The sequence below is a fragment of the Phoenix dactylifera genome, unplaced genomic scaffold (assembly GCF_009389715.1).
Source record: "Phoenix dactylifera cultivar Barhee BC4 unplaced genomic scaffold, palm_55x_up_171113_PBpolish2nd_filt_p 000824F, whole genome shotgun sequence".
Taxonomy (NCBI): domain Eukaryota; kingdom Viridiplantae; phylum Streptophyta; class Magnoliopsida; order Arecales; family Arecaceae; genus Phoenix; species Phoenix dactylifera.
This window is the reverse complement of record NW_024068191.1, coordinates 51,294-74,623: the sequence shown is the minus strand read 5'-3', so window position 1 is coordinate 74,623 and position 23,330 is coordinate 51,294. Positions and strand designations below refer to the sequence as shown.

General features: G+C 43.2%; 1 protein-coding gene and 1 long non-coding RNA gene across 2 annotated transcripts; one reads left to right on the top strand and one right to left on the bottom strand.

The window, feature by feature from the left end:
* The first annotated feature begins 1,526 nt into the window (after window positions 1-1,526).
* Window positions 1,527-13,960, top strand: LOC103708934. The gene is made up of 9 exons (XM_008794048.4): window positions 1,527-2,513; window positions 3,178-3,468; window positions 3,580-3,793; window positions 3,916-4,025; window positions 4,142-4,341; window positions 8,282-8,385; window positions 10,766-10,953; window positions 11,038-11,237; window positions 11,687-13,960. Exons 1-9 carry the CDS (start codon window positions 2,243-2,245, stop codon window positions 11,915-11,917), a joined length of 1,809 nt encoding a protein of 602 aa, XP_008792270.2. The 5' UTR covers window positions 1,527-2,242; the 3' UTR covers window positions 11,918-13,960.
* A 392-nt stretch (window positions 13,961-14,352) lies between these two features.
* LOC113462843 lies at window positions 14,353-15,161 on the bottom strand. Its single transcript, XR_003386030.1, has 2 exons — window positions 15,125-15,161; window positions 14,353-14,405 (listed from the first exon to the last, which is right to left on the bottom strand). It is a non-coding gene; the product is annotated as an uncharacterized LOC113462843 (long non-coding RNA).
* Between the last annotated feature and the right edge of the window lie 8,169 nt (window positions 15,162-23,330).

Below are 23,330 nucleotides of genomic sequence, written 5' to 3'. Positions count from 1 at the left end.
ATTTTGCAGCTAAATGATAATAGCGCATGAGGTTTGGGTACTCTTTGGAAGGTCATTTAACAATTTTAACGTTTAAAAGACTGATGCGTGTAGGTCCACTAGCATTATCTTCGTATTACCTCTTTGGTATACGAACCTCTTCGTATCATCTTCGTATTGAAAATGAGACAGGCCAACGAACCTCTTTGGTATTACCTGGTAACTATTAGTTATGTCGTAATATTTTTAGTAACCTACGACAAGCTTCAACGATTGCCTAGGTCGCAAGGAGAAAAGGATGGCATAGCCATTATATATATATATATATATATATATATATATATATATATATATATATATATATATATATATCATTTTGTGATTATATCTATTGTGGAGGAGGAGGGGGAGGGGGCCTTGAATTTAATCTCACATCGGCTAGTAGCGGAATGGTTCTGTGCCTTAAATGGGGGGCGGAAATTCTTTCCTCTCGAGGGCCTTTTTGTGGGACAAAACCGTGAGGGCAACAGTCTTCCCCCATCTGCGCTAGACGCGTGGGCCGGAGCGCCCAAAGCGGACAATACATCGGGAGGAATGCAGTCCTCTTTCTCTGCTAGCTTAATGTGGGCTAACTGTTGCGTGAGGGTCCGGCCAAAGCGTCCGTCCCCGCAACAGATAGCGCTAGAGGAAGGGATCTTCCCGCTGGGGGGCTATGTTGTGAAGGGGAAGGGGGCCTTGAATTTAGTCCCACATCGGCTAGTAGCGGAAAGGTTCAGTGCCTTAAATGGAGGGTGGAAACCTTTTCTCTCGAGGGCCCTTTTGTGGGACAAAACCGTGAGGGCACCAGTCTCCTCCCGTCTGCGCTGAACGCGCGGGCTGGAGCGCCCAAAGCGGACAATACCTCGAGAGGAATGCAGTTATCTTTCTTTGCTAGCTTAATGTGGGCTAACTGTTGCGTGAGGCTCCGGCCAAAGCGTCCGTCCCCGCAACAATATTTATAGTGTGTGATGATATGTATAATGTAGACATAATAACAAATATCCAAACAATAATTATTTTTAATTGTCATTTTGTTGTAATGGTCTATAACAAAATATAGCTATTTTTTGTATTTTATTTATTTTTTGAACAAAATAGCATCATCAAATTCAATTCTTATCAATTTTCCTTAAAAACATTTGCGCCATTTTTTTTATTGAGTGAACATCGATTGAACAAGAATATTATCATTCTTTTGTTATCATTCACTATCTTTTACTACAACCCTAATTCCGACCCACATAGGGTAGAACGAAATCAACAGGCAACGACACTTTATTACGGTCAGTAACGGATTGACGGTTCCGGCGAGAGTCCAAATAAACACCGTCATTGAACGTTGCAACATTGTTATCAACCATCCTACGGCGACCGGCTATAGCCGGTCAAACACCATCCAACGCTAGCGTATCATCACCGAACTGCCGCCGGTCGATGGAGTCGATATTCCATAAAGCGGGAGTGACGTTATAAAGTTCATAATCCAAACTAATCCTTCGTAAGCTGTAACTGACGACAATTAAAAGCGTAAATTTCCTCACCGCCTTCCTCCCGTCTCGCTTATATACAACTAATGCAAGAATTCCCGGTGTTCGACGCCGAAGCCCGGACTCGAAGACGGACAGATCGGCGAGTTCCGCGGAAACCCTAATCCCCAACCGTAACCTGGAAATCCACGGACGACGGCACGAACGCCCCCCAAGATCCCCTGCCCCTGATCGCTCCCGCTCGATCCCTCCTCCGAGTCCAAGAAATGATGCCCCCTGCTCTTTGAATTCAGTCTATTCGCGCAGTCCTTTGTACACCAGAGTTGGCCTTCTTGGTGTCCGAAGCGCATTAGCGAAGGCTGGATCTGCAAGAGGTTTGCTTTTTGGGGAAAAAAAAGCTATCTTGGTTCTTGATTAGAGGAGATTCTGCGGGGTTTGCATAGTTGTACGTGTTTCTTGGGCTTGGATCGCGGATTCCGATGAGTAGAACTGGTGGGGTTGTTCCAGCTGAATCTTGAATTCTGGCTGAAGTCGACCGGGGGATGAAGATATTCTCTTTTTGGTAGGTTTAGATCCGTGGCATTGGATGGAAAGGGCCGGATTGTAGGGTTTTGATTCGTTGTTCTTTTTCCTCTTTTTGGTTGGGGCGGGGGTTCTTTTGATCATTGTACATTGGATGAGACGGATTTGGAAGGGAGAGGGGAGATGAGAGGGAGGCCCGTGGTGCGGGAGGGACAATGACTGGAGGGTCGTTGGGTCTTCGATCCTCGGGGAGTTATGGATCATTGCAATCGCAGCTGCACAACGGTGCCACATTGCCGATTCAGTCAACATCTGGCTCCGTCTCCGTCCGCAAGCCGCCGAAGATGCTCCTCCAGAGCTCGAGAGAGAAGGAGAGGTTCCTGCCTTGGATCTGCAAGCTCGCCGGCAGGAGGAAGATTGGGATGCTGCTCTTGCTCGTCGCTTCAGCTGCAGTCGTTCTGTCGTTCATCCCTGCTATGAGTAAAGGTCTGACCTTTCTTTCGACTTCCGCCTCTCTTTAACCAATTTACTGATCTAAAAGTAGATGCTCGGTTCTTTGAATTAAGTACCGTATATCGCTGATACACATGTTGGGAGGGATTTTGTGTACGTATCTGTAAGTATAGATGTCGGCGCAAGTAGTGAATTCCTAATTTTTTTAATTTTCATGAAGTTCTGAGTTAGGTTTTGTCTGCTATTCCAATTTTTGAAAGTTTCACGTTATGGATCTTGGATGTTGATAGATCATGTTTTGATTTTTTATTGACTTCCTTGCTTGTTAGGTTATATTTTGCTCTTTCAAGGCTCCAGATGGTAAAGAATATAAGAACATAAATGTTCATCTTTTTTTTTTTGGTTAAGGAGGATATACGTGTCGCAAAGTCGCCTTGGGGCTGGAGATGATGAAAATGATCATCTTCATTTATTGGTGTCAAACTTCAAAATTGTCTCCGGATAAGCTGCCAAGTGTGACTAGTTATATTCAAATGCCTGTTATCATCTTGAAAGAACTTCTGCCTATGTATTAGTCTGAACATTACTGCATCAAAGCTTAAGTGTTTAATCTTCTTCATTTCTTTTTGATAAGCTATGAATTATTCTGCTGGCAATTACCATAGTATGTAGTCTTGTCTGCTGTTGCCTATTTCAGATGAAGATGCATCAGAAGGTCCTCAGACTAACTTGGGCTCTTCATATCATGTCTGGGGTCTTGTAAGAACTGGTGGGACAGCATTGCGTAATTTCACACCTCCTTTCACTCCTGTAAAAGAGAACAAGACAGAGATAACAGCGATGCCAAACCAACAGTCTGCAAGTGGTGATAATGAAACCCAGCCTCCTGCTCCAGTTCTTCCTCCGAGAGCAATTTTTATACACCATCCTTGTGAAAATTTTTCCTTTTCTCCCCCACCAACTGATAGGAAGCGCACTGGCCCACGACGTAAGTTTGATTTGATTAAATATTAGATATCAAAATTTTAATTAATTTCTCCCTTATATAATTTTATCATGGAACTGAGGGTTTCATTATTTTTTCCTCTTTTTTCTGTAGCATGTCCTGTGTGCTATATCCCTATAGAGCAGGCCATGACCTTCATGCCAGCATTGCCATCAGTATCACCTGTCCTTAAGAACTTAACTTATGTTTCTGAAGAAAAGTTAACAGAGAATAAGACAAATGGAGGTTCTCTATTTGGAGGACATCCATCTCTGCAGCAGAGAAATGAATCTTTTGATATTAGAGAGTCAATGACTGTGCATTGTGGGTATGTTTAAGTCTAACTTGTTGCTTTGGTAACTTTTACTTTCAATAAGTGTATATAATTGGTTCAATGCTATTTTTTTAGCTGATGTCGGCATCTTAGTCAACATCTTTTGTTATTGTCAGATTTGTTGGAGGCAAGAAACCTGGTCAAGGGACTGGTTTTGACATAGATGATGCTGATCTTCTTGATATGGAGCAATGCCGTGGTGTCGTCGTAGCCTCTGCTATTTTTGGTATCTACACTGTAGTACCTGCTACAGCTGCTGTTTCTTTTTTCCTTTAGTTTTTTAACCTCTGGCTTTTCTTTATCCAACTAAATGGAATCTCTTTCTTTTATATGGTTGACCAGGAAATTATGATGTAATGCAACAACCAAGAAACATTAGCGAATATGCAAAGAGAAATGCATGCTTTTATATGTTTGTGGATAAGGAAACAGAAAACTACATAAAGAACACCACTAACCTGGACAGCATTTGGAGAGTTGGGTTATGGAGAGTGGTGGTAGTTCGAAACCTTCCTTATGTCGATGCAAGGCGTAATGGAAAGGTGCCCTTTTTCTTTTACTCTACATGAGTTGTTCTTAGATTTTAAACTATAAGTTGCAATGATCATCAGCCTACTTTTGGCGCAGTTTTAGTTCCCTAGAATTTGGGTAAGAAAGTTTGCTGATTTATTGATTGAAATTAATTGTGCAATACCAGATTTCATTTTGCAGTATTTTGAAAATGATTTTCCATAGTCTTATACAGGATTAGGGTTAAGTTGGCATTTTCTGTTCTAAGAGTTTTATATATCATATTTTAGTAAAATAATTAGGGCAAAAGTGAGAGAATGAAGTTGTAAAAGGTTCATGTGCCCTGGAAACTAAGAAACAAATATATAAGTGTTCTGAAGGGCCTAAATCTTAATCACAGGTAGTAAAAACACAAAATGGTAGAGAGCCTCATTTTCAAAGATACCATTAATGCCCAATGTTTATTTCTTTTAAGCACATCTTGATTGATATTTAAATATGTTTGAGAGAAACAGGCAACTCTTTAAGGTAGCCTACTAATAGTGTGCCTTGCCTTATCTATCCAAAAGTTCTGTAATGAGTTGGTCATCATCAAAAGTCCTGTATTGAAATCATGTAAGAGTTGGCTTGGTCCTTGTGACTGTAAAAGCAGCAAAATAAAAGGACTGAACAAAAATAAGGAAGAATTGCTGAAGAGAGACTTTTGCCGATTGGAAGAAACCTTAATGCCTCAAGAATGATAACATTGTTTTGTAAGTTTGTCACTATGAAAACATGAACATGCTATCTAAGCGAGATAGAGGAGATTGTGACGAGGCTAAAAAGACATATTGCGGCTTAGCTAGTTGGATTTTTTTTTCTTCACCATTTTATTTTGGTTCATTAAGTATTTTCTGCCTTATAAATATAACTCCTGAGGTGATATGGGCACAGAATTATAGTTTTGCTGATAGGTCATGATAGGTAGGGATCTGTCCATGATTTCATGTATTGCTATTATGTTCCTCTTATATGTTATGGTAATAGGGTATTTGGACATTGTTAAGGAAAAAGAAAAACAAATGGGCATAGTACTGAAGATGGCTATAAGTTCCTACACCTGCCCCCCTCGCTCTCTTTGAAAAAAAGGCTGTAAGTCTATCCTAATGGTTTAGATAATGGCTAACAACCTCAGTTAATTATTTTATGCCAGTGGAAGCTTCAAACATTATCCTAGGTAGTCAGGAATATTCATAAGATATGGATATCATGTCATTAATTTCTTTATCAATACCCCCTAGACACATAGCATTTTTCATGTAAAGTATAATTAATGTTTTTTTACAAACAATTAAATAAAAAAGCCGGATAGTTTTGACTTTAAAATTTAAGCCCCTTGTCTTTAACTTGAATTGCTTCTATATAGTGCTAATCTTTTGTAAGTTTGTGTGTTGGATATCATGAATTTGTGCAATAAACTTAGTTCTATGATTTGTTTTATCTAGTTTGAGGGAACACTATGTATTTATATTTAAATGCTGAAAATACATCTTGTTTACACTCAGAAGTAATTAAAAATAAACTTGATGCATCATATTTTTCTCAACAATGTGCTCCAAATGTATCATCTTGTAGTATATATACCATGCTGACCTCGGACTGGTTCAGGCATGGGGCATGGTACATGATAATATAATGCTTTTGGTTTGAGAATCGTTTGGCTTGGGCTAATTGAATGAAGGACAAGCCGATTTTAGGACAAATACAATCAATATACTGTCAATAGACCAGAAAAGCTAAACCTTTTCAAGAAAGAAAAACTGTGAGATAGTAGTAAAGCTGAGAATGTTGCAAAGTTTTCTACAGATGATGGTGATGCACACAAGATGAGTTTGGAAGAGAAGAGAATGAGTGGATAAATGGTAAAACTTGTTTGGGTGGACCAATGGTAAAGCCTGGACAGAGTTAGAGTAAGCACGCTAATCAAAACTCTGGTATTATCTGCTAGAGGATAATGCAGTAGAAAGCTAGTTGATATTGCCTTGTGTAATCATGATAGTATAAGGCAAGGGGTGCTCATAGTTGCCTGGTTGGATTGAGGAGGTGAACCCTATGAAAATTTGGATGGAGGTTGTCACTTAAAAATGCCTGCATTGATGACTGCATAGGAACATTTGGAGAGTAAAGTTTCATAAAGCCGATTTACAGGGACAGCATTAAACTTATTCATCGCTTTGTTCTGATTAGCATGCAAAAGATGAAGCATGTGTTATTGATTGACATAATAAAGTTAGATTCTGGATATATCGTCGCTTGCTTTTGCATTCTCACATTCCACTTTGCCTTTTCTGCTGTAATATCACTTTGATATATTTTCTGAGGACTAAGATTGTTCTTCTTGGAAGTTCTTATACTCAAATTTAGATTGGAAGACTATTAATGTGTTTAACATATGGTGAACATTTTCCCATTTAAAAATCTCAGTAAGGATCATGGCGTGTTCTTCCACCTTCATTTGTATATGTCAAATGACCCTATCTAATTTTTATTGTTATACAATTATGTGTTTTAACTTGGAGGAGAATTTATTAATTTTCTTCTGGATACACTTGTTATAAATGTTGTTTGCAGAAGGATTTTATTTTTTGCCCGCATATTTAGTTGGTAACAGGAAATCTCAATACTCAGCGACAAAGAAAGACAAACTCTGTTTAATGCTTAGAAGAGAAGCAAAGGCAAGTATTCAGTTTTGACAAGTCCTATAATGACTGTTTCAAGACACCACGAAGTGTTTCAATCAAGTCTATACATTAAATAGATTATACCAGGAGTTGGTGGATGATGATTTTAAATAGAGTATTCTAATTGATGCGAATTGAAAAAAGGTCTCGAACTAGCAAGTTTAAAAATAATTTAGATTGAACAATAGCAGAGCATATTGATTATGAGTATGAGCAAGCTTGGAAGTTCCTAAGAGTTGGAGCACCGAAAATGGGAGTTTCCTTGAAAGCTCCACAAGTTTAAAGAAATTAAAAAACCAATCCGTATCCCAGAAAGAAAAAACACTGAAAAGTTTTAAAGAGTCCTGGAAGCCCACAGGTGTTTTACAGTTTTAGCATCCTTGAGTCCATCAGCCATCTTTTTAATTTTTCCAGCCCTCAGAAATTCTCTGATCCCTGCGATCCAATGGAATAATTTAGTTTATCACCTCTCTATTATAAAGGCGATCTAGTGTTAGCAATGAAGTTCAATAGGCTTCCTAGGAGCTCCCAATTATTCTTTCAACCCTTGCACGTACCCAAGAAGTGAATATACATTTGATGAATGCTATCTCATCCCTCTAGGGAAACGAAAAACACTTATCAGTGTGGGATAAAGGCTATTCATTTAGTTAAAAAGATTTAGATAACTTTGATTGTTTTCTAGGGTTCTCATTCAAACATACAAGAAGTTCAGAATTTTTTTGAACTAGCATCAATAGTCATAATGTTGACTTCAATTTCTGGTTTTTATCTGATTTTCTATGACTTTGAGGGTGGCTTGCTGAGCCCAGACTCACCTTTCCATATACTATGCTGCAGCTGTATCTTTTGTTGAATGGTTCTACTTTTGAACTTTGGACCAGGTTTAGAACTTACACAGTTAGAAGTGTGGCAAAAATAAATCCAGTAATCAAAACTAGTAAAATGGATTTGACTGATTAAAGGGGTCTTAGAACTGCTTCATCTGCCCATCCCTTCTTTTCTGCTGCATATTGTTTGTTCTTGATATTCACAAAGATTATATCCCTAGGCTTTCTTTCTTCTCCTCCTTCTGCAGCAATCATCAATTTGCGGATGCCATGTGTTGCTTTAAAATCAAACACTTGGAAACTATGCTGTGTAGATTTTTTACGAGATAATCTTCTTTCAGCGGTTTGCTGTTTTCTTAATTCATGTTTTGCGTTTCTAAAGAAGTTATTTTGATGGTTTCTGACAATAAGACTTTTTGCAGGTTCCAAAACTACTGCTTCATAGACTTTTCCCTAATGCACGGTTTTCTCTTTGGATTGATGGAAAGCTCGAGCTTGTTGTGGATCCCTACCAAATTCTTGAGAGGTATAATTCATATTGAAGGCTTAGCTATTTATCCCCATATTTATCCATATATATACACAAATATAAATATAAATATAAATATAAAATATATATCTTAATGTAACATGAGCATATATATATGTATGTTCCTGCAAAACCAGCACAGCATTTGCGGATCTACAGGCATTAAATCCTGCCTATGCCAGTATAGGAAACCACTGCAACCACCTTTACGCCTACTACTTGAGCAGGCTCAGCCTAGGTGGTATACGCCGCCTAAGTGAATAGCTTGCTAGCTGTGATTAGATCGGTAATGGTAATTTTTTGATGTACGAACATTCGAAGCAGCTAGGTAAATGTGCAGAGAGTAAATGTGCCATAAGAATTTAAGGGACTAGGCAATCTGCCCATTGTACTTGAAACATTGCCTTCTTCATGTAAACTTCTTTAGGCACTATCCCAATACTGCAATTAGGTTTTTTTGCCAAAACACCTTTATAGGTGGAGTTTATCAACCTTCATGAAGGAGCACTCTTGTTGCAGTAGTCTTTAATGGAAATTACTCTAGCTTATAAGCTAAATCATCTTTTCTTCTTCTTCATTTTTTTTAATTACTTACGACCAAATTGGATCATGTTCTGGTAATTCATTTTGGTTTTTTTGTTGAGCTTTCTTGTGTTGGAAAATACGAGCCTTCTTACAAAATAGTGTATTATGCAACAAATTCTTTTCATTTTCTTTTTTGAGGTAAAACTTTCACTTGTAGTAGCAATCCTCAACTTTCTGTTCTACATTCTTAATTCTTCTCTTGATACAATCATCATCGCTTAAGCTAATATTGACACTATCAGTTTCTAAACATAGTACTTTGAATCCACTTAGGATGCTGCACCTGCCTTTTCTTGGATAGAATGCTACTCCTGCTTGGGGGTCTCATCTGCATTCTGAGGTTTCGAGGTCTTTTATTGATCTTGGATTTTTTTTTAGACCATACACTTCTATTGGGGCAAAGTAAAATGCAATAAGCAATGTGCTTGTTTTGTCATCTTTGAATCTATATGTATCACATTTCTAGAAACTTAAAATGTCCCTCATCTTAGCTTTTAGACTTATTAGGTATTCCTGGTTCTGGCTCCTACATTCCCCTCCCCCCTCCTCTCTTCTCTCTCTGTCTCTCTCTCTCTCTCTCACGCGCGCACACACACACACACAAATGTAGGCATGTGTGCCATATTCTGTTATGCCTTAGCCCGGCATGAAGCATAATAATTTTTTTAATATTAAAATTATAAAATCTTCCTGTTTTGAAGAATTAATAGAAACCAATAAATGATAATACAAAACATTTATTTTCACTGGTAAATTGACCTTTAGCTCCAAAAACTTTTATAGTGTCGTTAAAGGTTGGAAAGTGGAAAATATGAAATAGCAGAACTGTAGGAACTATAGATTTAGATCTCAATAATTTTTTAGAATCTGCACATGTAATATGTTTATTATTGAACACATTTCCGACCTCAGAATTTTCTGATCCATGATTCATTGGGATAAGGTCTGAGGTCTGCCCTTAGATAACAGCATTTGGAAGCATCTCAAATAGTTACGCTAGGAAGAATGAATTACATACAGAAGATATATGACTGTAGGTTTGCCAGTTCACAAAGTTAGTTCTTGGTATTTGAGTCCTGGATTTTCTCAGCAACTGGCTAATTCAGACTTTCCCTTTTGAAGATATCATCTTGGTACTTTGTTTGCTTAAAACTTAGAATGAAATTATTTTGTCATCTGTGTTTCTGTTGAAATTCACTTGCATTTGCTCTGTTCACCTAGGAGAAAAAGTATTACCACCAATTCTCTTGATAGGGTGTGCATGAGCATATTTATGTTACTAAATAGCATATATGACGATTTTGGACCCTTGTTTTGCAGCATTGAATTGTTTCCTGCTAAGTAGACACATGCACACCACATGCAGATGCACACTGACACTCACCTTCAGTTATGTACGTAGTACATATAAAAATGCATGCATGCATGCATATCTGCATGCGTGTGTGCTTGTCCATGTGTGGTTTTATCAGTTTTCTGCTGTTGGATGCCATTTCAATATGACAATGTGTTACCAATAATGCAAATTTCTTTAGAATTTCATTGTAAATATGAGTTGGTGGTACTTCCATATACTTAAGCTTAGTTGTGAACTTAGTACAGGAGACTTGGACGGACAGATCTTTGATGTAGTTGGGATATCATTCTTTGATAACTACTCATATAAAAATGTGCGATTTAACTCATTTATGTGCTAGCTTGGAAATGATGTTCAGTTCAGTATCAACAATTAGGCATCTCGACTAATGTCATTATCTTAACTTAACAAAAGTTTCTCTCTTATTTCTTTCAGATTTTTGTGGCGGAAGAATGCCACTTTTGCAATCTCCAGGCACTACAGACGGTTTGATGTTTTTGAGGAAGCAGAGGCAAATAAAGCTGCGGGAAAGTATGATAATGCCTCAATTGACTACCAAATTGAGTTTTATAAGAGGGAGGGTTTGACGCATTATTCCCCAGCTAAGCTTCCTGTTACAAGTGGTCAGTGCTGGATTTTGTTTTTTCTTCAATTCCTTTCCCCAGCAAATGCTGAAATTTTGTGCATGCAATTTCCGTCATCTGCAGATGTCCCTGAAGGCTGTGTGATCATCAGAGAACATATTCCTATCACCAATCTCTTCACCTGTCTGTGGTTTAATGAGGTTGATCGTTTTACCTCTAGAGATCAACTCAGTTTCAGTACTGTAAGGGACAAAATTATGTTTAGGGTAAACTGGAGTATCAGCATGTTTATGGACTGTGAAAGGCGCAACTTTGTTGTTCAGGTATTTCTTTCTTTATATGAGAATATGTCGTAGGATAATCACTAGAAGATGGTTTTCAAAAAATTCGAAAAGACATGTACTGTAAAGGACAAAATTGTGTCTAGAGCAAATGGAGCATCAAGATGTTTATGAACTGTGAAAGGTGTAACTTTGTTGTTCAGGTATTTTGTTCTTTACATGTCCATATTTCGTAGGATTGTCACTATAAGATGGTTTTCCAAAAAGTTGAAATATATTCTGTCATGTTCTTTTATGATCCTCAACATCGAGAGGTTTATGTGACTGTGTTGTCTATTAAATGCTATTCTGCACATGTGAAGTTGTACATATTATTCCACTTGCTCTCTGGAAAGCATGTTTAAAATTTTTCCACGTTACTATGTTTTCAATGGATTTGGTGGAAGTAAGGTAAATTCAGTCTAATACATTTCTCATGGATGTCATTGCAGGCATACCACAAAGACTTGCTAGAACAAAGGCTAGCTTCTTTAAGTCGTCAACCGGCCCCTGGGGTGATTCATGAATCACCTGGAAATTCAGTTCCACGTAATGTTCTGGATGGGCTTGCAAAAACTCCTCCATCCAGGAAAGTGCCCATGAGGCGTGCGAGGGACAGGAGATCAGGTTCAAGGCGTCACGGTCTGAGAGCTGCCACAGTAAGAGAGAACTACTCAATCTAAGTTGTGTGAATTTTTTCACCGGGAGTTCCAACATTATTCATTTCAGGGACAGTATTTTGACGATTGCTTAATAGGCTCTATTCATGGAGTGCAAAAGGCTCTATTTTTTTGTCAAAAATTATTGATAGGCATTCATTTTGTTGTAAATAATTAATTTAAAATAAATTGCATTTGAGCTGCTAGTACTTCCCCCAAGAACCAATCTGCCTTCTGTGATTTGATAAAAGGGGAGAGCTTCTCTATGTCTTGTTGGTTTTTTCTATCACAATAATTAGGCAGGCAATCTTTTTTGGAGAACTAACCGAAGTTCAATATGAACAATGTTAGCATGCATACTGAACAGTCTTGTTTCCATTCCTTTGTTTGGTGATTGATGGGAAACTCAGATAAAAACTAGATAAAGATACTGTGAGAAAGTAAGGGCTAGTGAATTGGCTGAATCTTCCTCATTTTATGCCAGTTTCTCGCCAACTTTATTGCGCACAGAGTACTGAGTAGGATATGGCTGTTGTGGTCTTGAGTTCGATCTTCTTCTGCGGATGTTTCCCTCTACTCATCTTATTAGAAGGCATGGTTTTATTTAGCGAGGTGTCAAGCAGCCAAGCATTCACATATATAGTTACTAGGAACCTGTTTCCTACTCAAAGTAGGAGTTTCCTGGAAAATCGAACTAGGAAATCAAAGTGCGATTTTTTGAGAAACTTGTTGCGGTATTTGAATGCGGAAAAAAAAAGAGACATCTACAAATTAAGCTCCAAATGAATGAGCCATGAAGAGAAGGGCATGACAAGGAGGGGGTAGAGATGGGGAGACTAGGAGGAAAGGAGAAATCTAAATCTAAGATTCTCTTATGGTCCTGATGAAATGATTTCGATAAATTTTTTCCTTCGTATCACCCTGAGAAGTTGAACAGTCTTTGCTGTAACTAGGTTTCATGGTTGGTAGACACGAGTTAAAAATTGATCCCAAAAAGATAAGGGTATCAAAAATTGGCTTAGATCCAAGTTAGTGACTAAAGTGCGGAGTTTCATTGGAGCTAAAAATTGAACCAGAAAATTTACTAGTCATTTCTTAGTGATTGCAACACATTTATATGTTTGACCAAAAAAAAAAAGAGGAAATTTGAATGGTCGAAGAAATATGGAGACACTTTTCAGCTTCTGAACAGGCTGATCTGCAAAGCACTAATGCTAATATCACCCAATTTGTAGAGATATTTGGAAATCAAAGACGATGCATCAGGGTATGCATCGGGAGTAAATCCTTGTATCATATGGGAAATCATAGCATATCATTTGGTGATGTTCTAGGGTCGCTGTTATATTATCCAATCATATTACAAAGAACTGTACATCCTGCATCAGGTCATAAAGCATTGGCGACAAACTTGGCTAAGAAAAGAGACAATTTTGCACGCAGTCACACGCTGTTTCAGTTCTTTTGGCTCAAATATATGGTCGTCTTTGGGAAGTTAGAACGCTATGCTGTTTTCTCAGCTCTGATCCCTTTTCTCCAAAGAAAAGAGGGAAGAAGAATCAATGCACTGCCATTATTTGTTCCAAAGTGAGTAGTCTTAGAGCACTAGAGAAGCTGTTACCGGGGGCTCCTTCTGTGCTGCATATTTTATGTCATACTTATCTCGATAACTGGCTGTCTTATACTAGTCGTGGGACTTGAATGGTGAAAAGCTAGCAAACTAAGCTAGGCCAAAATATGCATAGATGATTAAAAACGCCAAATCCAAAATATACTAATAGCACTCCATTAATAGAACATAGGTAATAGAAATTAATACAGAGCTAGATAAGGAATCCAGATATTGGTTTCCTCCCAGCCTTACAACAACAACACACCATGACAGAAGCACATCCAAATTATTTAGTCCAACATACGCATACTACATGCATCCTTCTTTTATTTTGTCATTTGCTGTAGTACTCAGAGACGTCGCTCACTGGCCACAGTGACAATCCGCGCAAGCACAGGTAGGAGCGCACTTGCACTTGCCATCGGCTTCAGTAGCAGCTGGGGCATCGACAACATTGTCGAAGTAGCTGAAAGAAATGACATGGAAGAAACGTTATTTTAGGATCTGTGCGCATGAAGGATTAAAACTAAAGCTTCCTTCCATCAGTCTTTAAGCTCTAGTTTAGCCATTTTCTCAAAAAAAAGAGAGAGATAGCCATGCGAGTGTTTCATGGGTTGACCTGATCCTAACTTGAGCCCAAAAGTGTCATCATAGGATTTCGTGGCCTAAGCTATACACCTTTTACTTTCTCGGGAAGAATAGATAAGAACGTCAACGATCACAATTACTTGGGTCAAACAGTATAGAACCATTATTCTAACCCAAAACCTCCTACCATATGGACTGGTTCAACTATTAGGCTATAGTTTGATTTTTCTGATGTATTTACTTGAAGCAAAGAAAGATTTGTACCTCTTCTCAGTCTCAATGATCTCGATGCCATAGCCGTTTCCCTTCTTCCTGCAAATTTCAGCTCAGTTTCTTTATTAGTATGCTAAAACTAACAAGAAAAATCTATTTATCACATTTAACGATATGTTTCCCTTTTTTCTTCCACCAAATTTTGGTGTATATCATAAGAGTGGTTCAAATGCCCTGTTATTCCAGATAAAATCTCCACAAAAAAGAAGAAGGAAAGAACAAAAAAAGAAAAAAAAATCCAGCTAAACTGAGCCTAGCAAAATTTTGGATGTGAGAGAATTGGAACTCAGAAAAATTCTGGAATCGATAGATTCTGATAAGTTTTCTGATAAAATGAAGTTGTAGGTTTAGAAATAATGGAATATAATGTAAAAGCTCCTCTTTCAATTCTCTTTATGCCACGATTTCTTGACTACTTTCTTTCTAATTCTATATATTTGCTCGAATTTTATACTATATATAATGAGAGAGTAAGAGAGGTAGAATCTTTTCTTTTTAATGTTGGATGATGATGGAATCTAATTCAAGTTCATGTATCAACATGAAATATATCACCAACTTGGTCAGGAGGCACCATATGCTATGATGCTAATATAACGTGTAACATAACCGAAACTGGGGTTCTAGGACAAGGTAATCATAATACGAGAACCCAAACGGAGCTACGATTAACACAAGCTTTCCCATGACTATTACTCTACATAACCTGACGCCTAAATGCATGAAAAATAACATTCGTACAGGAGACGGCTACTCACACACACTGGCTCTTGTCAGCACAGTCGCAGTTGCCGCAGGTCGACATGGTGGGGTATCGAAGCAAGCAACCAAAGGGAATGTTTGCAACTCGGATGGTTAATTTTTGCTCCCGCTATATGCTGTTGAGGGATGGCGGACTGGGTTGGCATTTATAGGCCTTCATGCGGCCATGGGAGGCTAGCTTTGTACGAGCCACACAACACGCTTCTCCTCTGTGCCGTGCACACGCCCGAAGAGAACAATCCGAAAGGAATCTCGATAATGGGACGTGGCTTCCTACAGACCTCTCAAGCCACATCTTCTTCTGCTTCTTCCAAATGAAAAAGATCATACGGCTGGCACACGCAAGCTCATACGTTCACATTCTGGGTGCAAGGCTCGTCAGGTCGTCCTCTTTGCGTGTCGTGACAGTGATGGAGATTGGGTTCAAAATTCTATGTGTGGAGATAACACAGTCGAGCAAATTGGATGGAAATCTGTTTTGCTCCCTTTTCTTGTTCCGTGGGTTTTAATTTTATTTTTGTGGAGAGAAGTCGCCTTACGATCTCGTAGTGGATATCGAGAAGCCAAGTTTTCATTGGAGCAGGCTCCTAGCCGGTTTTGTCGGTTTCTTTAGATCCTTTTCCGGCAAGAAAGCATCAATAGCTCGGCTCATATAATATTTAGCCTAATAATCAAAATGTTATGGCAACAAAATCTCACACCTTACAAAATGTTTATGAAGTAGGCAGTTATTTATAATTTCTTGCAAAACTAACTTTTCCTTGACATGGACATTGGGTTCGAGCTGACTTAGCCTAGCCATTGATTGTTATTGTCCATCTCTGAATGGTCGTTTTTGGGCGGCAACGCACGCTACGTTCTGTATCCACGACCATCCAATGGCACAAGGTGAATCAGCGGCTTTTCTGGATATCAAAATCCGGATGTTATAAGTCATCGGATATCGTCGGAAGCATATGAACATGGTTCATGATATGCCCCATTATTGCCCATGGTTGCAAGCTATTGCGACCTAAAATCACAGTCCCCCCTTGAAGGAAGTACTAACCCATGTGATGTAGCAGTATAATTTTTTATTTATCTATTAGTTGATCGATACCATTAAAGCAAAATAAAGAGTTCTCGCCGTCATGCACGGATATTGCTCGTCCTTGTCGATGATACCTTTTTTTTTTTTTTTTTTTGCTCAGGTGTCGCTGATACTTTCTCAAGCGGCTATAACCTCAACCTGTAGACTTTCTTTTTATCCTCCATCTTCACTGTGGACCGTGGACCATTCCAGCCACAGTTGCTTCCGATGAGCTTCTCGTCGTCTATATCATATCTCAGCGCATGTCTGATCAGACTCAATAAGAAACGAATTCCAGGACGGCTTGGACAGCTGGACTTATCTCTGAGTTTAGCTAGATCGACTAATTTTAGAGTTGTGGACCAGACATGTTATATCCAAGTCCCCAGAAAGATTGCCATAAGTAATAAAAGTGGTTGGTGATTAAGTTAATATAATAATATCCTTTTATTTTACATTATTTTTATAAAAAATAAGAAAAAATTTACAAGACCAAAAACCATATTTTATTTTAATAACATATAAAACTACAATAATATTCTATAAATATAATTTAATTAATATCCATATTGTCAATATCTAATTTAGATTTAAATTTATTTAAAATAAATATAGATCTAAATTTTAGCATCTAATGGATACAAATATATAATATCAAATCCATTCCTTCAACTCCACAGATTATCAGTCCTGTGAAAAATATCACATGAACATGCAGCGTAAATATACAACTGTTTTTAGAAACCTTACAGGTTACTAAGCATAAAAAGGATAGTTTGTTTTACATTTTAAAATTTAAAATGTTAAAAGGTGACACCATATACAAAGACTACTTTTTTTTTTTTTTTTTTTTTTTTTTGTACTAGAACGGGCATTTCAAACATCACCAGTATGAATATACCCAAGAAAATCATAAAGCAAAAGATCCCGAAGTGCTCCGAGCATCTCTCTCTCTCCATACCATAGGGTACCTCCCAGGGGCGGCTCAATACATTTTGGGGCCTAAGACGAATCCAATGAACGAGGCCTTTTTTTTTAATAATTTTTTTAATAAATATAAAATACTTAAAAAATATATAAAAATAGATAGCTATCAAGTACACTATTTTAACAAAGATACATGAATCTAACAAAGATAGACAAAAAGCCTTTTTTATTTGATATAATTCTTGAATGAAAGCACATAAAAATAATTATACTAAATGAAGGGCCATGAAACTGATTAAATAACTGAGATAATGCTTGGCAATATTGTTTACCATGTCCAGCAAGAGCCAAATAGGAAAAGGTCATCCCATGGCACTTCATAGTCAAGGTAAAGGAAAGAATTTTTCCATAAAGGAACCTCTCTATAAGAGAAAATAGAATTGTTGCTGGAAATTGGACCCGGGGGCAATCTTCGGTCGAGGAGAGGAAACGACTGTTTGTTCTCACGGCGGGGCGGCGGTCTGTCGGCGGGCGGCGTCCTCCGTCCGGGGCGGTCGGAGAGAAGGAACAGCAGGTCCTCGCAGCGGGGCGGCGATCCGTTGGCTGGCGGCGTCCTCCGTCCGGGTGCTGCACACGAACCGGTGGCCGGGTTCTCCGGCGCCGGCCCTCCGACGCTCAAGTCAGGGAGGGGGCAAATAGTGGGGAGAAGGAGATAAACAGTGATTTTTGGGTGTATGAATGTTCCGATCCCCTCTTGGGAGGCCAAGGCTCCCTTTTATATGCGGGGGTCGGTTTACCTGTGATGTAACAGGGCGAGGCCGTAGTACGGCTTGGCATGTTGTTCAGGTCGGCGCTCGGTCAGGCGAATCATTGCACTGATGTCGGCGGTATGGCCGAGATCAGAGACTTATCATAGTCGACTAGACCCTGCTGGGTCGATTTGCCGTGGAGAGCCGGGGATCCGTAGATGTCAGGAGCCATGCGCATTTATTATGGAGTAAGCCGGAGATCCGCATTATTGGTGGAGTAAGCCGGAGATCCGCATTATTGGTGGAGTAAGCCGGAGATCCGCATTTATTATGGAGTAAGCCGGAAGATTACAGCGGCCATGCGCAATAAATGCCGGAGGGGTGTTAGAGTACGGTCCTCGGACATCGGGGTTTCTCTTAGGTCGGAGGTTTCGGGGTCGGTCGTCTTGTGGCCGAGCGTTCCGAGGTCGGACGCTGACTTCGGCTGTCCGGGGTCGGAGGTTGTACGGCTTCTTAGGGGTATTTATGTCATTTGGGGGGAAACTTTATTCCCCCCAACACTACCCCCCGACTTCCGAGTTCTAGCGGCTTGTGGAGCTCGGACGTGGGAAGTAAAGTCTGTCACTAAGGTTGGGGGGAAGGTCTCGCCCGCCCCCTTGTGCTTTCCGGAGCTTTTATGGTGAGATATGCGCCCTTTGGCGTCTCGAGGCTGCTTTATTCGGTGAGCTAATGATGGAGCTCGTATCATCATGCTTCTTGAATTGCCAGGATCATTTTACGGCGGATTAATAATGGGGGACCTCGAGCTCGTCGAGGCGGTGTCTCGATTCCGTAATCGATGTTTCTGGCTCATTAATGAGTGTGCCGTTACGGGGTTTGAAACGGACACGCGGCGCGACTCGAGGTCGGACGCTTTCGATTTCATGTTACTGGATCATAATTCCGAAGAAGTGGAGGCCTCATCGGGGCTCCACGTGTCCCAGATCTTATTAAACGAGGGGAGCGGGGGTTACGTCCGCTCGTTCCTCAGGACGATTTGATTCTGTGGGCCCATGATGAGGCCCCGAGATCCGATGGGACAACGCTTCGATTTCGTATCCGATTTATTAAACCGGAGTGAATACGGTGCCTCGGCTTCCGAGGTCGACACGTGGCGCAACCCGGGGGGATGGGAACCGACCCCGTCGATCTGGGCCGTCAGGGGGGTCTATATAAACCCCACGAGTCTGCCCTAAAGGTCTTGTTTGGCTGCCTCTTATTTTCGTCGTCTTTCCCCCCTGCTTTCTCCCTCAGCTGAGTCTTGCTGGTGGTGCCCGGAGCGATTTCCGGCAATGTCCAGTAGGTTTTCTTCCCGTTTTCACTAGGGTTTCCTCTTTTCTCCTCCTCGTCAACCTCCATTTTCTACTCTTAACTTTTGCTCCACTCTTCCGTGAGAATGGGTTCCGGTCCCGAAGAGGTTGGGTCGAGTCTGTCGGAAGAGGAGCTGGAGTTAATCCGCTCCCGTTTCTTCTTCCAGCCCGGGTTTCGCCTTGAAACCGCAGGGCCGGAAGACAGGGTGACGCAGCCGCCCCCAGGTCGGATCGCGGTTTACCGCGAGACACTTTGGGCGGGCCTGCGTTTTCCCGCCCATGAGTTCGTGAGCAACTTGCTGGCCGAGTACCAACTCGTCCCGGCGCAGTTGGCTCCGAACTCATGGAGGACCATAATTGGGTTTTTATCCCTGTGCCTCGGGCACGGAATCCCGATTTTGGTAGGCCTTTTTCGCCGGTGTTTTCTGTTAAAGAAAAATCCGGCGGACGTAGGGTGGTTATATTTCGCCTTTCGGGGCGGTATGTCACTCTTCCGGGGCGCCCCTTCCTCGATTCACGAGTGGAAGAGGAAGTTTTTCTTTCTGGCGTCTGCGGCGCCTTGGGGGTTCGAGCCAAGGTGGGGACACCCTCGGCTGAAGGCCCTCAACAAACTCTCCGAGCCCACGGGGAGGGAGCTGAGGACCCTGGACTCTTTGCGAGCCCTCGGGAGGGGCAACGACCTGACCGAGCTCCTGCGGGAGGACGCCCTGGCGAGCGTGGGTCTGAGCTCGGCGCGCCCCGAGGGTAAGGGCGGTTGCATTATTCTATTCATTTATTTCTTGTTCTCCGTCTTTACGGTCACTGGTCTGACTCTTAACAAAATTTTTGATTTCAGATATTCCACGCATGCCGACCAGCAACACATCACTTTTCTCTCGCCTGAGGAGGCGAGAGGCCGAGGTCGGGGGCGCAGTGCCCCAGCCTCGGAAGAGGGCGAGGACGGACGGCGCTTCTTCGTCGGCCGGGACGAGTGGCCCCGAGGCGGGAGCGGGTTGTTGGTGATGCGGGCCCGTCGGCCCCTCCTTGCCCTACCCCCCTTTCCCAGCGGGGGGAGCCGTCCGTGGTCCGGCCGCAGCAGCCAGGACCCGGGCTTACCCGAGGCACCGAGGCGAGCGGCTCCGGGACCTCGGGTTCGATCGTGCCGAGCTCTTCTCGGGCTTTCCGAGAAGAGTCGGCCGAGCCGGACTCTCCTATTCCCGAGGGGCGCTCGGCCTTTCAAGATGCCGAGGTCGCACGCTCCATGTTGCGGCGTGCGGTGCTTCCAGCGGACCGGGCCGTGTTCCGGGGTATTTCGCTGGAGGAGGTCGTCGGCAGTGCTTACTGCAACACTGCCCGGGTAAGCTTTCTTCTTAATTTCTCCGAGTTTTTAGCGTACATATGTGCTTTTCAACTCACAATACCCTCGTTTCTTCCTTTTCAGCATATTCTCGAGCTCGACACCATGGCGTTCATCGCCCATGGGTATCGGGAAGAAGTTCAACAGCTCGGCCAGCAACTGGAGCCGGCCAAGAAAAGAGTCGCCGAGCTGGAGGCGGCGTTGGCCGCGGCCGAGGCTCGGTGGACAGCCACCGAGGCTGAGCGCCTTGCCATGGTGGGGGCGCTCGAGGAGGAGAAGGCGGCTCATGCCCTGACCAGGGCAACCATGCGCGGCACGGAGGCGCGCTTAGGGGAGGTCCAGGCCAGGGTCGCGGCCCTCGAGTATGAGGAGGGGGTCTTGCGCCTCCGACTCGGGCAACTTGAGGCCCGGGAGAGGAGGGCCCTCGAACGAGCCGAGCATGCTGTGGAACTCTTCAAAGAGTCGCAAGAGTTCCGCGACATGTTGGAGGAGGAGACGGTCGACGGTTTCCTTCGAGGCTTCGAGAACTTCCGGGACCAGGTGCGCCGGTACTGCCCTCAGTACGACTTCTCGACGGTCCGTCCGAGGGAGGACCGGGGCTGGGGGTCCGACGTGCAAGCCCTTCCTGCCATCCTGACGTCCGAGGCGGGAATATACGAGCAGGACCCCGCCGAGCCTTCGACGGGGGTAGCCGAGGCGGACGGTGTCATGGAGGCGGCTCCGGCGGCCGAGATCGATGCTGTCCCGGAGGCGGCGCCCGAAGCTCCTGCTCCCGGCCCCGAGCCTGTTCCGGAGGAAGATCATGAGGTCATCAATGTGCCGGATGACCCCCCGGATGTGGCCCCCGCCGCTTAGGACTTAAGCATATTTTTCTTTTCTTTTTCATTGTATCCGGGGTCGGCCCTTGAGTGGCCGACTTCCAATTTTGTAATTGGCCTTCCGGCCCTTTGTTAATGAAGAAATGTTTGTCATTCTGTGTTCATCTTTCCCTCTGTTGTCGTGGATGAGGCTAGAACCTTGGCTAACCGCCTTGACGACCTCTAACTTCGTATTTTAATCTTTGGGCTGCTTAACAAAGCTGCCCTTTTCCCTGGCTATATCTTAGCCTTCTCGGATTCCAGTCGTCTCGACCAAACGGAGCTCCGAGCTTAGGTTTCTAGAAAATTTCTCTAAGTCCTATAACTCGGATCTTAGAGTCGTGGGAGTTGCCACGTTTGGCCTTTAGGAAAATCTTAAGGCACCGAGGTCGGGCCTTAGCCCTTCAAGTGGGACCGGAATAGGTCTATTCGTGCCGCTATTCGGGGAGTTTAGTCGGGTTTCCGAACTCAACTCCGAACCTCTCATAGGGAGCGCGGGCTAATAAACAAGTTATTGCCGAAGGTTTTCATAGTTATCGTCCTCGGACCCTGCCGAGATTTCGGTGAACAAGGCTGGGATTCCCAAAGATCGCCTTGGTACCTGTGCTTGGCTGGTACATTCGTGGCCGGGACCACTTTTCCAGCTGGACGTCGGAGTTTACTTAGAAGAGCCGAGTTGGGCCTTACTTTATAAAGCCTTAGTACGGATTATGGAGACTTGACGAACAGAGCAGGCATAATGAGGTTGGGAGGTCGGTCTTAAGCCGACCCAGCGAAGAAGCCCGGCTTTGGGGCAAAATAAGACTCCAACATTGGACGAGATCCCGCTTGGCAATATGTAGATAAAATTTGACAGGGAGGGCGTCTAGTTGGGTGTACCTCTTGCATTCTCGGGGTCATGCTTCGCATGGTGGAGTAGGTCGCTTCCCTTCCTCGTCGACCTCCGGAGTCATTTTTGACTGGTAAAAGGGGCCCGGGCTTCCCATGGACCCGGCGACTCTTGCCGGAGTTGAGAGGATCTGGGGAGGCTCTGTTAATTTGTAGCCCTTTTTGAGATCGAGGGGGCTTAAGACCCTATGGTCGGACCTCGGAGCGCCTCAGCCTTGGTCGAGGGATCTCACATCAGGTCGGCGGGTTTGTGGACGCCTTGCTGACCTGTGATACCTCCCGAGGTCGAGGGAGTCTGGTTCTCTACGGTCGACTCTCGGGGCATCCCGACCTTAGTCGAGGGATCGCTCGCTTCGGGGGTCGGGGATCGTCGACCGCTCCCGGGGGTCCACTTTGTGGCGCCCCGGGTGGAGCCACCCTTTCCACCCCTCACGGCGCCTTCCCGAGGTCGAGGGAGTCTGGTTCTCTACGGTCGACCCTCGGGGCATCCCGACCTTAGTCGAGGGATCGTTCGTCAGGTCGGCTGGTCTGGGCACGCTCTACCGACCGGCGACGCTTCCCGAGGTCGAGGGAGTCTGGTTCTCTACGGTCGACCCTCGGGGCATCCCGACCTTAGTCGAGGGATCGCTCGCTTCGGGGGTCGGGGATCGTCGACCGCTCCCGGGGGTCCACTTTGTGGCGCCCCGGGTGGAGCCACCCTTTCCACCCCTCACGGCGCCTTCCCGAGGTCGAGGGAGTCTGGTTCTCTACGGTCGACCCTCGGGGCATCCCGACCTTAGTCGAGGGATCGTTCGTCAGGTCGGCTGGTCTGGGCACGCTCTACCGACCGGCGACGCTTTCCGAGGTCGAGGGAGTCTGGTTCTCTACGGTCGACCCTCGGGGCATCCCGACCTTAGTCGAGGGATCGCTCGCTTCGGGGATCGGAGATCGTCGACCGCTCCCGGGGGTCCACTTTGTGGCGCCCCGGGTGGAGCCACCCTTTCCACCCCTCACGGCGCCTTCCCGAGGTCGAGGGAGTCTGGTTCTC

Bases quoted from the DNA above. Each gene is read 5' to 3' on its own strand.
- LOC103708934 (XM_008794048.4), top strand. From the start codon at position 2,243: ATGACTGGAGGGTCGTTGGGTCTTCGATCCTCGGGGAGTTATGGATCA. The intron at 3,469-3,579 runs GTAAGTTTGATT...TTTTTTCTGTAG, and splicing joins GAAGCGCACTGGCCCACGAC to CATGTCCTGTGTGCTATATC. The intron at 3,794-3,915 runs GTATGTTTAAGT...TGTTATTGTCAG, and splicing joins TCAATGACTGTGCATTGTGG to ATTTGTTGGAGGCAAGAAAC.